Source organism: Pithys albifrons, chromosome 31 (assembly GCF_047495875.1).
Source record: "Pithys albifrons albifrons isolate INPA30051 chromosome 31, PitAlb_v1, whole genome shotgun sequence".
Taxonomy (NCBI): Eukaryota; Metazoa; Chordata; class Aves; order Passeriformes; family Thamnophilidae; genus Pithys; species Pithys albifrons.
In genome coordinates this window covers 910,528-926,671 of record NC_092488.1, presented here as the reverse complement: position 1 = coordinate 926,671, position 16,144 = coordinate 910,528, and the positions used below count along the sequence as shown (strand labels likewise).

Here is a 16,144-nt window from a genome sequence, read left to right as displayed (position 1 = left end):
GGTTCACCAAACTGCAAATACACATCCTGCTTTTTGAAACAGGAGCTGACAGATAAGCTGCTCACTGGCCTGGAAATACAGGACCTGCAATCCCTCACTGTGTAACTTTAAATCCCAGCCCAACTCTCATATGGCACATCCTTCCACAGACTGCCTTGAAGTGTGTGGATCTTCTCCCATGAAGAAGGAGGGTTCTTCATGGTCACTGCCCAGGGCTTAAGGAAAGGACAGAGATCTGCCCTCTTTATCTGTGTGGTAAATTACAACAATCCCTGCTGAATGATTGTTTCTTTTTTGCTGGCTTTGATACAACTGCTTGAAAATGATGCTTTTGATACAGTGCACTGCACTATTTTATGCTATAATATACTATACTAGGAGGTTTTTAGCTTTTCCACAGTGTAGTAAATAATTCTGATTTAGATCTTTAATCTGTTCACTTATCTGTTTCTTTCTCTGTCCATTTATCATAATAAATAATACATTAGATATAAGTACATCTGATATGCCATCATTAAAACCTGCAGGAGAAGTGATTCAATCACATCTCTATAATTCCCTAAATTTTAACCCCAAAGTAAACCTGAGGCTAAGATTGGACCCTGTCACACTCAGGCTCCTCTCTAAGAAGGGTTTAGAAAGCAATGGGGTCCTTTCTGCACCTCATAGCTCAATGAGGTGCCTTCTCTAATAACCTTTGTCTAAGCCTTCCATATTTTCTGTGACACAATGAGATTCCACAAAGTCTCAAGACACCTTTGGTTCCATGGGCTTGCCCAATGTCACTATGGTCCCCTGATTCCATGAATTTCCACAGTATCTCAGGTTTCTTTTCATTCCATGAGGCCCCACAGATCCAAAATGGACCCTTCATTCCATGAGGTTCAGCAGTGACACAATGGTGGTTTCAGAGATGGTGGAGCTTTTTTTTCCCTTTGCAGTTGGAAATAGAATGAGAAAGAAATAAGGTCACCAAGGGCAATGGAGGAGGTGCAGACTGGAAACAGGGAGAAAGGAATTTCTTTCCAAGGTCAGAGCTGTGGTGAAACACATCCTCCAGAAGGAGCCTGGATCAGCCCAAGGCTTTATGGAAGAGCCAGGGAGGAGGGAGAGATGTCAGTGCAGGAAGGTGCCAGCCAGGTGGGGCAGTCAGGGGGATGACAACAGCCTGCAGGGAAAGGGGCAGGGCTTGGACACTGTAGGACAGCCTGGGCTGGAGAGGAGACAGGGATGTGCAGAAGCTGAAAGGCCCTGACAGAGCCAACTTGTGCAGGCCTTTGGCCACGGCTGCTGTGTGTGCCACTGATGGCATGAGGAGGCAAGTGACCCTTGCAGCCCCTGGCCCTCATTAACCATAGAATCATAGATTTGATTGGGTTGGAAAAGACCTCTGAGATCATCAGGTCCAACCCTTGGTCCAACTCCAGTCCCTTCACTAGACCATGGCACTCAGTGTCATGTCCAATCTTACTTGAAAAATCTGCAGGGATGGTGAATCAACCCCCTCTCTGGGCAGCCCATACCAATGCCTGAGCACTCTCTCTATAAAGATTTTTTTTCTCATCTCCAATTTAAATTTCCGCTGGCAGAGCTTGAGCCCATCGTGCCCCCTTGTCCTATTGCTGAGTGCCTGGGAGAAGAGACCAACCCCCACCTGGCCACCTGAGGTCACCTCTGAGCCTCCTCGTCTCCAGGCTAAACAACCTGAGCTCCCTCAGCCTCTCCCCACAGCACTTGTGCTCCAGTCCCTTCCCAGCCTTGTTGCTCTTCTGTACACCCACACCAGCCCCTCAAGATCTTTCCTGAACTGAGGGGCCCAGAACTGAACACAACACTCAAGGTGTGGCCTCACCAAGGCAGAGTCCAGGGGAAGGGTCACTTCCCTGGTCCTGCTGGCCACGCTATTTTTGCTCCAGGCCAGGATCCCATTGGCCTTCTTGGCCCCCTGGGCACACTGTTGGCTCATGTCGAGCTTCCTGTCACTCAGTCCCCCCGGTCCCTCTGCCTGGCTGCTCTCCAGCCACTCTGTGCCCAGCCTGGAGCAATGCAGGGGGTTGTTGTGGCCAAAGGGCAGGACCTGGCACTTGGCCTTGTTGAACTTCATCCCATTGGAATCAGCCCATCTCTCAAGTCTCTCCAGATCCCTCTGCAGAGCCCTCCTGCCTTCCAGCATGTCGACACTCCCTCCCAACTTGGGGTCATCAGCAAATTTGCTGATGATGGTCTCAATCCCCTCACCTAAATCATCAATAAAGATGTTAAACAGGACTGGACCCAACACTGACCCCTGGGGAACACCACTGGTGACCGGCCACCAGCTGGATGAGTCCTTGTCCCTGTTCAGCAGCCTGGGAGATGCCACCCCATCATCCTGCCCCTGGCATTTCACATCTCCACATCCCCACATCCCAGTGCCCCACGAAGAGCCCTGAGGAATGAGGGAGGAACAGGATCTGCCTTCCCAGGGGCTGGGTGGCATGGCTGTGATATTTCCTTTACAAGGTCAAGGCTTAGACCTCTCGATTAGTTAAACACATCTGGGTTTATTCACCATCAGAGCCAACTTTACTTTGCTTGTCCCACCTTCCATCACTACCTCCAGTTTTCTGCTCTAACTGAATGCTGGGGACATTTTCTCCATTGTGTCCCTCAGTGGGACCCATTAAATCTACAAGAAACTTTGCAGTTCAAAGAAGACTTTCTATTCTTGAGAGGTTTTCTCAAGTTCCACTCAGGGCCTGGTGTTCAGGGATTAAGCACGAAATTCCCCCAGGGGCTGTTGCTGTGCTGCTGAGCTGGGCCGGGCTCCTGGCACACAGGGAGCTCCTGGCAAGTGGGCAGTGCTACAGAGAGACAGCTCTGCCCAGGAGCAGCTCCTGTGCACAGCCCAGCAGGGCTCAGGGCACTGCCTGCAGACACCCAGGGCAGAGGAGAGAAGTAAGACACTGATGAGAGGCTTTGTGGAGTGTCAGAATGCTGCGAGTTCACTGATGGAATCACCTGAACAGTCCTTAACACAGTAAGTCTCTGGGTTCAGGGCGATACAGGAGTGTGCTGGAGGGCTCTCCCAGAGCTCACACATGTTGCTGCAGCTCACATTTGGCAGGATGGCTCTCAGGGTTCCTTTTTGTGGAGGAGGACATGCTCCAGAACAAGGACAACCTGTGGCATCATCAGAGAGACACAGCATGAAATCTTTCTTCTGGGGATGGCACAAGGGTGGGAAGGTGGGTGCTTAGCCAGGGGTGCCCAGGGCTTCTCTGTCCGAGCAGGGTCCCTTCATTCAGGGGACTGAGTGTCAGGGCAGGGGCTCTGCTGCTGCCAGGGGCACTCTCAGCCTTCCTGGGGATCTCCCAGGGTGCTCCAGGGATAAGATCTGGGTGAAGGTGTGACACCTGTCAGGGCAGGGTCCTTCTGCAGGTGAATGGGTGCAGTGGGGTCAGAGCTGCTCACAGCTCCAGATCACCCAAGGTTACTTTAATAAAGACATCAAGGCAGCATTAACCTGAAGGGAGAGTCTGTGCTTTGAGTTTTCCACTCTCCTTGGGCTGGGGGGGCAGATGGAGATGGCAATTTATTTTTCTTCTCATATGAAGGCACTGAGATTGCATTTCTCATGAATTTCTGAGCTTCTTCCAAACCCCAGCACAGCCAGAACTGCCTCTGGGCATTGCCCTGTGCTGGGAGGGCTCTACAGGGCAGAGCTGAGCACCCAGGGCCAGGATGGGCTTTGGGAGCACTGCCAGGGCACAGCCCTGGGCACAGGGAAGCAGCTGCTGGCAGGGACATCTCCAGGCAGCAGAGCCCTGGGCAGGGAGTGAGAGGGAGTTGCTGCTGAAATGCCGTGGCAGGGCAGTTAGGGCAGCTCTGGCCATCTCCTACTCTGCTGATTTTTTCCCAGAAGAAGCCCCTGATCTCCTCCAATGGCCAGGAGAGCCTTTACCTCAAAGGCCATGGGGTCAGGGGCATCTCTTGACACACAGAGCCCTGATGAGGGGAAACTCCCTTTGCCCATCTGCTTGTCCCTGTGGGGTGTCCAGAGGAGTGGGGCACAATTTCCCCATTTCTCCTCCTCTTCATGCTGCCTTTGTTTCCAACTCAGGTGGGAGCTCCAGGCAATGGGTCTACGGGACTCTCCACTGAGGATGTAACACCTCTGGGACATTCAGCTCTTTCCCTGGATGATCCTGCTGTGCTGCAGGCTGCCTTCCTGAAGGGCACAGCTGTGCCATTGCAGCTCTGTGTTCCCCACAGCCCCTCAGCACCGAGGCCATGGCAGTGGGGCTGCAAGGTGTGTGCAGGCAGCTGCAATGAGCCCTCTGTGCCCCTGGCTGGGAGGGGAGAGCTGAGATCTGCCTTGGGTAGGATGAGACAGGATGAGGAGTTTGGAGATGTGCACTTGCAAACTGAAGTCACCAGCTCTCAGCAGTGTGCAGCTTCTCCTCATGAGAACACTTGAGTGCCTTTGCCCTGCAGGTCAAAGAGGTGACAGCCTTGGGCAGCTGAGAGCGGGGCTGAAGGACACACTGTCGGCCCCACACTGCAGGAATGGACGATCCCTTTGATTCACAGGACCTGCCAGGTTTCTCTTAGACATGAGTATAAATGCAAAGGATTTGTGCCTTAAAAACTCCACTCCCTGTGGTGGAGCAACTGGAAGGAAAAAAACAACTATGAGTGCACAGCTGTGCTGTGCAGTCGTTTGAACTGTGAGTGACAAGGCTGAGAAGCTGTTTAGTGCCATGAATGAGTTTAAAAAAACATCACTCCCAGTTCCTATTTATCTGCTGTTGTAGAGTACAACTGATTACTGCAGAAAATCAGCAGAGCTCGTTATTCCTTAGAGCTTTCTGAGCCAGGCCTCTCCAGAAGTTCTAAAATGACCACCCAAAGAATTCTTCAGAGTGAGAAGAGGTGATTTAAAGGGTTTACATGAGGACAGGCATAGTTTGTTTTTTCAGAGACTTCTACAGTAACTACTTACTGCTTTTTCTGCTTAGACAGGTGCCAGTACCCAGAGGCAGAAAATGTCCAACAGCAGCTCCATCAGCCACTTCCTCCTGCTGGCATTGGCAGACACGCGGCAGCTGCAGCTCCTGCACTTCTGGCTCTTCCTGGGCATCTCCCTGGCTGCCCTCCTGGGCAACGGCCTCATCATCAGCGCCGTAGCCTCTGACCACCACCTGCACACCCCCATGCACTTCTTCCTGCTCAACCTGTCCCTCACAGACCTGGGCTCCATCTGCACCACTGTCCCCAAAGCCATGCACAACTCCCTCTGGGGCACCAGGACCATCTCCTATGCAGGATGTGTTGCCCAGGTCTTCTTGCATATTTTGTTCCTTGTTACAGAGTATTCCCTCCTCACCATCATGTGCTACGACCGCTACGTTGCCATCTGCAAACCCCTGCACTACGGGACCCTCCTGGGCAGCAGAGCTTGTGCCCACATGGCAGCAGCTGCCTGGGCCACTGTGTTTCTCTATGGTCTGCTGCACACAGTCAATACATTTTCCCTGCCCCTGTGCCAGGGAAATGCCCTGGGCCAGTTCTTCTGTGAAATCCCCCAGATCCTCAAGCTGTCCTGCTCAAACTCCTACCTCAGGGAACTCGGGCTCATTGTGGTTAGTGGTTTTCTATTTCTGGGATGCTTCATTTTCATAGTTTTCTCCTATGTGCAGATCTTCAGGGCTGTGCTGAGGATCCCCTCTGAGCAGGGACGGCACAAAGCGTTTTCCACGTGCCTCCCTCACCTGGTTGTGGTCTCCCTGTTTCTCACCACTGTCTTATTTGCCTACCTGAAGCCTCTTTCTGTCTCCTACCCATCCCTGGACCTGGTGGTGTCAGTTCTGTACTCAGTGGTACCTCCAACACTGAACCCCCTCATCTACAGCTTGAGGAACCAGGAGCTCAAGGATGCTGTGAGGAAAATGATGACTGGATGCTTTGCAGCAGCCAGAGACTCCCTGCTTTGCTTTGCCAATGGCTCATAGTGTATGTCATGAGAGGCCAAGGCTGTTCTCATTTATAATTTTACTTTTTTTCCTCCTCCTGATTTTATGTTATTAAAAAAATGTCACTATTCATTCTTTTCCGTTATTTATCCTCTCCATCGTGTGTGACCAAGCCCAAGGACTGGCCTGGGCATCCCATCAGAGGGTCTGTTCCCCACCCTGGATGCTCCTGCCCTGGGCTGGGGCTACACAGGGGGCTGTGGGATCAGCTGAGGGGCAGTGGGGCAAAAAGAGGCCACAGAGCCACTGCCAGGGGGTGACAGCAAGGCCAGGCACAGACAAGGAATTCCTGGGCATGGCCTGAGCTGTGCATGTGGAACTGTGGGAAAGGCAAAGCTCCCCTGGAGTTGGTGGCTGCAGGAAAAGTCAGGAGCCAAAAGAGCCTCAGTGGCTGTACTGGAGACCAAGGCTGAAGGAGGGAAATGCTGGGCTGCTGTGGGATGGGGAGGGGGATTTAATTCCAGCAGACACTGCTGTGGTGCTGAGGGACTCCATGGCTTCTCTGCCTGAGTCTTTACTGGAAAGGTCTCTCAGGCCTCTGTGCTCAGGGAAAGCTTGAGGGAGGAGGAGAGCCCATCTTGGCAGGAACCTCCTGCAATGCCAGAGGGACAAATGGCAGTGTGTGCCCCTGCAGGGGCCTCCCCTGGCCATGGCACAGGCTGGGAGCTGCCTGGCTGGGAGCAGCCCTGTAAGGCAGCTGTGGGTGGGCAGGAGCTGGGCAGGAGGCAGCCGTGTGCCCTGGCAGCAAGGGAGGCCAGGAGCACCCTGGGCTGTGTGACCAGCACAGCAAGGACGTGGGTCATCCAGGTTGCTGAGGCTGAGGAAAGCTGAGGAAGCAGCTGTGGTGTTTAGCAATTGTATCATGTTTAATTTTTGTGTCTTGACCATGAAGAAAAACTTTCTGTGGCTCTAAATCTCACCAGTTCCTGGACCCCAAAGAACACAAACCTGAGGAATTTTGATTCCCACTCCAGTGGCACCTCATTCCATACCCAGAGCACAGAGCTCCCTTGTCTCACAGAATCCATGGAAATGGAGGGATAAAGGACACAGGACAGGCTGTGGGGATTAGTTGCAGAGCATGGCCAAGAATCTAAGATGGTTGTGACCCCAGGGCAGGACCCATCACTTGACCTTGTTGAACCTCATCCAGCTGGCCTGGGCCCATCAGTCCAGACTGTCCAGACTCCTCTGCAGAGCCTTCCTGCCCCTCCAGCAGGTCAGCAATCCTACCGACTTGGTGTCATCTGCGAATTGACTGAGGGTGCCCTCAATGCCCTCGTCCAGATCACTGATGAAGATGTTTAACTGAACTGACCCCAATACTGAGCCCTGGGTACACCATTGGATGTAACTCCATTCCCCACCACTCCCTGGGCCTGTTCATCAAAATAGATTTTTCCCCACTGAACAGGTGTTGCAAAGGATATTTGAGAAAGTTCCTGTAACTCCAGAATATTTGGGATAAGTGCATATTTAGCTCTGCACTACAGACCATTTTGTTCACTTTCTCTCTTTTCCTCCCTCTGTGGATCGAGGGATCTTGTGACCTCAGTGTGTGACTGGCTGTGTGCAAAGAGCAAATATGGACAGAATCTGGGGCAGGGAGTGTTTGGGGGGACCTTGGGATCTGTGCTTCACACAGAACATGTTTGCCATTGGTCTAAGACTACCTACTGCAGAAAGTGGACTTCAGTGGAGGCAATGTGGACTTTATACAGAGCAGAGCAATGAGTTGTGTTTTCTACTGAGCTGTGCCTTCTTTGGTTTTGTTTGCTGACAATAAATGAACATCCCTCTGTGTCTCATGCAGCTCTTCCTTCAGTAAAGCAGGTGGGAGTTGGTGCCAAGGAGCCTTTGCTGGAGGAAACTCAGATTTGCACAAGGCTGCTTTCAGTCCCAGGGGTCTGATGAGGGAATGGTGGGGTGGGGAGTAGGGATAAAGTCTGTTTGACTGTCAGACAAAAAGGATCTTGATTTTCATATCAATTCAGACTGCATTAGAAGGTTCTCAGGATCAATATCAATTAGGGATTGCTGATATTAATGTATAAACAGGAAAAATTAAACAGACCACAAAAAACATTTTTGCTATTTTTTATTTTAATATAAGATATTCACTTTGAATATGCTTCTGAGATCTGTTTAATTAACCACAGAAGACTTGAAAATTTAAAAGTAAATTATTGTCAGGGGCTTTTCTGGTTAGGATACCATCACTGAAAAGAGACCATGGAGAGAACGAGCAGACAAGGAGACCCTTCCTGCTGCTCGAGAAGAATATCAATTAGAGATTGTTGCTATTAGTGTATAAAGAGGGAAAAAAGTAAAAAGGATAAAAATAAATCTTTCTTAATTTTTCCTGTCACTGTAATACACTCCCTTTGAATACACTTCTGAAATGTGTCTAATTAAGCACAAAAAACTGAAGACTTAATGGTAAATTATTCTAAGAGGCTTATCTTGTTAGAGTGTTTTGCATGTTAATGAGCCCTCTGGCACTGAATTCCTGAACTGAAGTTGTGAAAACTGAGCCAGCCTTTAGAAAAGTAAAATTCTTTAGCAAACCTCCAGGTTCCTGAGGATGTCAGCAAGCCCCACTCAGGCCAGCACTGAAAAGAGACCCTGAGGGAATGAGCAGACAAGGAGACCCTCCCTGGGGGCTGGGGAAGCAGCAACTCAGAGTCACTGGTACAGGTGGAAAATGGACTGTGGAATGTGGCTGTGAAAGCCCTGGATGAGCTTTGCCAAGCAGGACAGCCAAGCCCTGCCACCCATCCCCTGGGAATGGGGCTCTGTTCCCTCACAGGATGCTCATGGCTCTCCAGGGAGAGAGTGAGGGGTGTGGAATGGGGAGTGCAGGAGAGCAGTAGGACACCTCCAGAGCTCTGTGGGGTGGGTGAGGAGGCAACAAGCCCTGGGGCTGTAAGGAACTGTTGTCTTCTCATGGTTGTCAAGAACAAGCTCAGGAAACTGCCCTGTTGCAGAAAACCCCAGTGACCAGCCAAAGTGTGGGAGAGCAGGAGGGGGCACAGCAGTGTCCCTTCCACAGCCAGGCATCAGGGACACACCTGAAGGACCAGCAGAGCAGGGTCTGGGCTGTGTCTTTGCTGGACACCCTGGGCAAGGGGCCCCAGGGCAGCTGTCACAGCTCAGCCCCTGCAAACACCATTCCCAGCACTGGCCTCTCACCCACCCTGGACAGGTTGTTTGTCCCTCCAAGGGGACACCAAATGAGCAGCTCACAGGCCACACTGCCATTGTACAGAGGAGACTTCAGCATGCACAGGGTGTGTGGGGGGAGATGAACCCAAGAGAGCACAAACACCATCAGCTAATCCTGGAGGTGCTGGGAAGGGCTGTGGGACACGCAGTGTCTGGAGGTCACTTCCCTCTGGGACTGACATCCCCTGGGAAACCCCCTGGATGCAGCCCTGGGATGTGTTTCTGTGCACAGACCTCCCTGTGTCCATCCCTCAGGCCATGGGGCATCTCAGACAGGGGCAGAGCAGGTGACACCCCGCAGGGCTGAGGTGCCTCCAGCCCCTGGCAGTGGCAGCAGGAGCCCATGGAGAGACTGTGACTCCTGTAATGATCTCCCTATGGGTGTGAAAGGGAAAGATTCTGTCTCTAATCACCCTTGGGTGCATGAGGACTCCACAAGCCCAGCTCAGAGGTGGATGCCTTACTGGACCTCGACATTTCTGTGAGTGACTCCAGGAACAAACCCCATGGGCCCAGTGAGATTCATCACAGTGGCCTTGGGCAGCTCAAGTGTCCCTAAATTGCCGCATCACCCTTGCCTGTGATTCTGGATTGTGTTCTCAAAAGGGCCAGAGCAATCAGAGAGGTTCAGGGGTCCTTGGAAAAGGCAGATGTCAACCCCATCTTCAAGGAGGGCAAAATGAGGACTGGGAGAATTACAGGCTGCCCACCCAGCCCCTCTATCTCTGCCCTTCCCAGACGGACAGGGGAGAGAGAACAAGATGGAAAATGACTCATGGATTGGGATAAGGCACTTTATTAAATCAAAAGCCACAGTTTGAGTGCACAAGTGGAGAGGAAAATCACCAGGTTTATTCTCTACATCCCATCAGCAGAGATGTCCGGCCCCCTCCCAGGAAGCCAGGCTTTGGCACATGGGGTGGCTGATCAGCAGGCAAATATTGTAAACAATGAAAACCCCCATTCCTCCTCATTTCCTCAGCTTTGATACCTGAGCTGATGTCACATGGTCTGGAATATCCCTTTGGTCAGTCTGGCTCAGCTGGCCTGGCTGTGTCCCCTCCCAGGATCTTGCCCTCGACTGGGGAAGGAATGTTGCAGAGCTGATGCTGTGCCAGCCCTGCTCAGCAGCAGCCACAACACTGCTGTGTTCTCAACCCCTGTCCAGCTCCCAGTGCAAAGCACAGCACTGGGAGGGCTGCTGTGGGGACATGAACTGCAGCTCAGCCAGAGGCAAAATATTTCCATAAGGTTCCACAGTGCCCCAGGATTCCCTTGGTTCCATGAGGCCTTGAAGTGTCAAAATGGCGTTTTGATTCCCTGTCAGCTTGACAATGGTCCCTTGATTCTATGAATCCAAAGGTCTCAGGACTCCTTTGCTTCAACGAGGCTTCATATGTCACAATGGCCCATTGGTTCCATGTGTTTCCCCAGTGTTACAATTGCACAATGATTACATCAGATTCCAGAGTGTCCAAGGATTCCTTTGATTCCATGAGGTTCTGCACTGTCACAATTGTCTCTTTGACTTCATAAGGCCCCTCAGTTTAACAATGACTCCTTGATTCCAGGAGTTTCTGCAGTGTTCCAAGACTCCTTGGAGTCCATGAGGCCCTGGAGTGTCACAATGATCTCCTGATTCCATGAGGCTCCACAGCCTCACAGAGTTCCTTTTCCTTCCATGAGGCTCCACAGTGTCACAAAGGGCTTTGGTTTCCATGAGGTCCTGCAGTGTCACAACAGAACCTTGATTCCATGATGTTCCCAAGTGTCAGAATGGCCACTGGATTGATAACAAGGCATTCCACAGTGTCCCAGAGTTCCTTTGGCTCCTTAAGAACCTAAAGGGTCACAAAGGACCCTTGATTCCATGAGTTTCCACAGAGTCCCAGAGTTCCTTTTGTTTGTGAGAGAAAATGACTGGAGGTAAAAATAGGGGAATCAAGTTATATTCACATCCTAACAGAAGTTGCAATGGTTCACAAAGTTTAGGTGAAGGTCCATCAGGAGTGTTTGAATAATCCTTATTTTAACACCCTCAGCATGAACTGAACCTGTTTGTACCTCATTAAATCTTTCCTCTCTTTTGGCCATCTCTTCTTCCCTCCCCCAAATACTCCATTCCTTTTGTCCCAGTTCCTCCTGACTCACCTAAATCCTTCACTTGGATGGGCTCAGCTTTGTGATGCCCTTCATGACCCCTGAGCATCTGCCTGCCCACCTTGGCAGGTCAGTCCCTGGGAACACACCTGACAGCACAGCCCTCCAGGGGACAGGATGTTCTGCTGTGCTGGAGAGGGCCCTCCTCAGCCTGGCCAGCATTGCTGGAGGTGGGGGATTCCCTGCCCTCCCCAGCTGGTCCCTTCCTGCCCACCAGCTCCTGCTCCACAAGGGCTCACACACACCCTGGGGGACTTTTCACCCTTGGGTACTTGAGCTGCCCCGGGGCATCTCTGGGACAGTGACCAACTGGGTGGCTGCTCTGGGAGGTCATGGTCTGAAGCCAGGAGTGTGGATTTTAGGACACATCTGAAACATCTGCAGTCAGAAGTTGATAATTTTTAAAGACTTCCTGGCCTGTCATTACAAGGTCGAGTTTGTTTGTTTGTTTGTTTTTAATTTCAATGACTTTTCATATTTTTTCCAGTGACAACACCACATACATGTACTAATCTGATTCACTCACTGTTTATGTGAAAATTCTTGTGTAATTATTTTTCATCATTGTATATTTCCTACCAATTATTTGAATGCAGGAAAATTGCTCAGAGAAGCTCCTGAACTCCTTTGGGCAGGTTTCATATCTCTAATTTTGCCTCTTTTATTCTTCCTCTCCCAATTTTTGCCTTCAAAGATCTCTCCAAGCTGTTCGTGCCTGGGAATGTTTTCATAGTCCCAAGTTGTGCTCTGGGCCATGTCAAAGGGGACAAAAGCACCTTCTAGAGAACACTGCCCCTCCTGCTCACAGAGCCTCTCTGACTGCTCAGGTGAGATGGTCCCCAGGCTGCTTTCCTGGTGTGGGATGAAAGGGACAGAAAGGCAGAGGAGGGCAATTGAGGAGACAGGGACATTTGCAATGGAACTATGTGAGGCCTGTGAGATGAATTTCACTGCAGCAGTGGAGGTTGTTCCTGGAGTCACAGCCAGAAGTGTCAGGGCTCTGACAGGTGCCCACACCTGGGCTGTGCTCATGCCCTGCTGTTGCAGCCTCTAATTCAGGTGGGTCTGAGTGACCACCTTACAGGTTTCATTTTCACCTTACAAGGACATGTTTCCAGCCTCAACCAATTGGAGTCAGACCACCGCACCTGGGGCGGGGTCACTTGAGGTCACATATATACCTGTGTTTTTGAATAAACTTGGGATTTGCTTTACATCACATTGGTGGGTGCAGTCTCCACAAGGCATGGTTGCAACAAATGGTGGACCCCAACGTGTCTCAGAACATGAAACCCACCTGCACACCTGCCTAGAACCTTAAGAAGTGGCCCCCGAGAGCTGCTATGCCCCAGGTTTTTTGGGTGCTTTGTGGAGAAGCCCCCGAGAGCTTCTGTCTCCCTTAAACTTGGGAGTTTTGTGTAGTGGCCCTGAGAGCTGCTGGAAGAACATGGACTGAAGGAACCACGACCTTCGAACCGGTGAGTTAAAGAAACATGGGAAATTCCAACTCGTCTAAAACGAACTTATTGCTTGATAAATTTGAGAAACTAGCTCGTGATACAAAAACAAACATTGAAAGACAAGAATTACAGGAATTTTTGGATTGGTGTTTCACTCGAAGGCACCTAACAGATGCCAATTCCACGCTTTCCATAGAAGTGTGAGATAAAATTGGGGCAGATTTGTGGAATTTAGTGCAAACTGCACCCGACGAATTTTTACAGCTCATTTCGTCATATGCAGCTGTAAGAAAAATGCTGTTAGAGGTAGAACGAGCCCGTAAAAACCTCGATCTACCGGAGAGAAGGGAGAAAAGTCAGCTTCTACAGAGCAGTTTTTCCCCTGAACATCCTTCTGCACCGCCGTGGGCACCGCCGCTCGCAGAAACGCCGCCGTGGTACCCCTCTGCCACACCGCTGCCGCCCGTGCCGCCCGCGGAAACGCCGCCGCCACAAGCGCGCAGCCCGGAGCTGAGCTGCGGAGCCAGCTCTGTGCCGTTCCTGTACCCATACGCGGCACTGCCCACTCCCGCTCCGGAAAACCCGGCAAGACCAGAGCAACCATGGAATCAAAGCTTTTCCACGCCGTTCGTCACCGCAAAAAGCCAAGAAGTCGTCTTTGCACCGCCTTACAACTACCAAGAAACAGCCTGTGCACAGCGAATGAGACCACCGGCTGCCGCTGTAGAAGCGGCCGGACCTCAGCAGCAACCTTGGAACCCCACGAGACACGCCCCAGGAAACCAAACCGTGAGTGAGTTTTATTTAAATCATAACTCCGAGAAGACGCGATGGGGAATGCCCTCAGATGAGAGAGACATGTGGAGGGGGGGACAAACCCCGTGGAGTTTCTCTCCCCCTGTCCATCCACCTTCGGCGCCGGCTCCACTGCCGCTGCCGCCAATGCCCTGCGGGTACCTCGGGGCTGGGGTCGCCCCGCCGCCGCGCTCCCCGCCGCCCCACGGGTACGCCGGAGTCGCTCCGTTGCAGCAGGAGACTGTTGAGGCAGACATTCCAGCAGGGCTACAGCCGCCCGGCATAACCGCGTGGCCAGGAAAACAAAGAGACCACGTGCTGGCAAAGCCGCGAAATCAAACAAAGGAACGGCGCGCCCTTACCACGAGGCGCCAGGACCACCCAACCCCCCTCCCTACTGCCTGCCAATCACAGCGCATGCACCAGGTGCGGGTCCGCCGCAGCCTGCAGGGGCCGGGGGCGGATCAGTTCCCGCGCCACCCCCACCACCTTCAGCGTGGATCGACCGCGTCATGGAGAGGGGAGAGACTCCTCCCCAGTGGAGCGGAGCCACTGCAGCTCCCCCTGGTCGTTCCCTTCACTGCGTGCCATTCACAGTGCAAGCGTCAGCGCCAGTCGCGCAGGACCCAAGCTCTGCAGCACCAGCGGGGACCCTCTCCCCGATAGCCTCGCGCTGCCCGCAGCTGCCTACACCGGCACTGGAACTCCCCGCGCCGGTAGAGACTGCCCCTGCGCCAGCAACCTGGTACCTGCAGCCTCCATCTCCAACAGCCACACCCACCGGCTGTATCCCAGAATGGAGAGCAACAGACAAAGAAGCCTCTGTTTGGGACATGCTGGGGGGAGCTGGGAATCACGATGTAGTAAAAAAGGGATTTGAAAGGTCCAAAAATGCTGCTAACTTAATTTCAAAGCTTTCTGATACCCAGGTACCAGATGCTGCAGATGGAGTCACAAAGCCACCTCGCCACCTCACATTTAATACCCAGCAAAGGTACAAAGAGTTAGTATCCATAGCTGCAGAAGTAGGTACACCCTCACCTTCCCTGCAACCCCTGGTTTCTGCGCCTGTGATTAACACGACACAAGGCTTAAAATGGGAGCCACTTGATTGGAAAATTGCACAAAAAATACACAGTGTAGTCTTTCAATACGGCTATGACAATGCCTTGGTAAAAAACCAAATCACAGCCTTCATAAAATACAATAACCTAATCCCAGCAGACATTAAAGCTTTAATGGAGTTTATTCTACCTGCTACTGCTTATATGATATTTCTACAGAAATGGAAAGAGCAGTTAACGGAGGAACAGGCAAAAAATATACACTTAGAAACTGGACATCCCTTAAAATTAGCATCTTTAGACCAGCTAATGGGATCAGGAGCTTATGAAGACCCACAAACACAAGCTGCATTACATTTTCATATTCTGCAACAGTCAAAGAATGCTGCTTTGACCGCATTCTCTAATCTGCCTAAGAAGGGAAAACCTTCTCTACCTTATATGCAAGTAATGCAGAAACCTGGACAAACATTTATGGAATTTGTAGACAAAGTAAAAGAAGCCCTGGACATGGCTCCAAATCTTACCCCTGAAATGAAACCAGTATTATTGAAAGATCTGGTAATTAATAATGCCAATCCTCAATGCAAACAGCTCATAGCCTCTCTCCCTGCCACAGCTACTTTGGTACAGTTAATTGAAGCCTGTGCCAGATTGCCCTGGGTAGAAGAGGAGGAAAAAGCAAAGCTACATGCCTCTGCTCTAGCCACAGCTCTTAGCAAACAATCCACCCCAAAAAGGGGGAAAAGACCCTGGAATTTAACAACAAAATCTTGTCCAGCACAACCAAAATATAGCAGAACTCAAAGGTTCACTGGAGAATGTAACCGTTGTCACAGACTTGGTCACAAAGGCCAAGATTGTCATTCTAAATATAAAAAGGATGGTACTCCTCTAACAAACATGGGGTGGGGAGCTGGGCCTCCAGAAAACCAGAGCAGCAGTAGCCTAGGACTAGTCATTAACTGTGCAATCAAACAAGAACAGTCCAGTTCAAGAGCATGTTGTTTAGCCTGTATTTTGAAATTCTGTTAACTTTCAGTTAAAGTGCAGTTTTGAGCTTATTGCACTGCCAAGTTGCCCAGCAGGCTGTAGGGATAAGGACACCTGTCCCCTCAGCTGCTGAACATTTTCTGCAGAATGTAAGTAGTTATGTTTAGCCTTTGTGAATTTTCTCTGTGAATTCACACTTGTTTGCTGCTTTACCAAGAGTGTATAAGGACTAAAAATCAAAGCTTCATTCTCAAACCTCTGTGATGGCCACACAGATGTTCTGAGAATGGACCTTGAACATAAGGAGATTTAGCTCAGCTGGACTGAACTTGCTTCTTTGCTAAGTTAAGTCACTCTGCACTCTTGGACAATTTGCACAAAATTTAATAAAGTTCGTAGTTTGTTTACAGTGGTCTGTGCAGTGACCACTGCA

At 51.0% G+C, this 16,144-nt stretch overlaps 1 protein-coding gene across 2 annotated transcripts; it reads left to right on the top strand.

Annotated features, from left to right (window-relative positions):
- Window positions 1–2,874: 2,874 nt before the first annotated feature.
- On the top strand, window positions 2,875–6,080 carry LOC139684026 (olfactory receptor 14J1-like). 2 transcript variants are annotated; one of them, XM_071579635.1, is made up of 3 exons: window positions 2,875–3,019; window positions 4,103–4,291; window positions 5,001–6,080. In XM_071579635.1, exon 3 carries the CDS (start codon window positions 5,028–5,030, stop codon window positions 5,991–5,993), a length of 966 nt encoding a protein of 321 aa, XP_071435736.1. In that variant the 5' UTR covers window positions 2,875–3,019; window positions 4,103–4,291; window positions 5,001–5,027; the 3' UTR covers window positions 5,994–6,080. The 2 variants fall into 2 exon arrangements, with proteins under 2 accessions (XP_071435736.1, XP_071435737.1); XM_071579636.1 differs by lacking the exon at window positions 4,103–4,291.
- The last annotated feature ends 10,064 nt before the right edge of the window (window positions 6,081–16,144 follow it).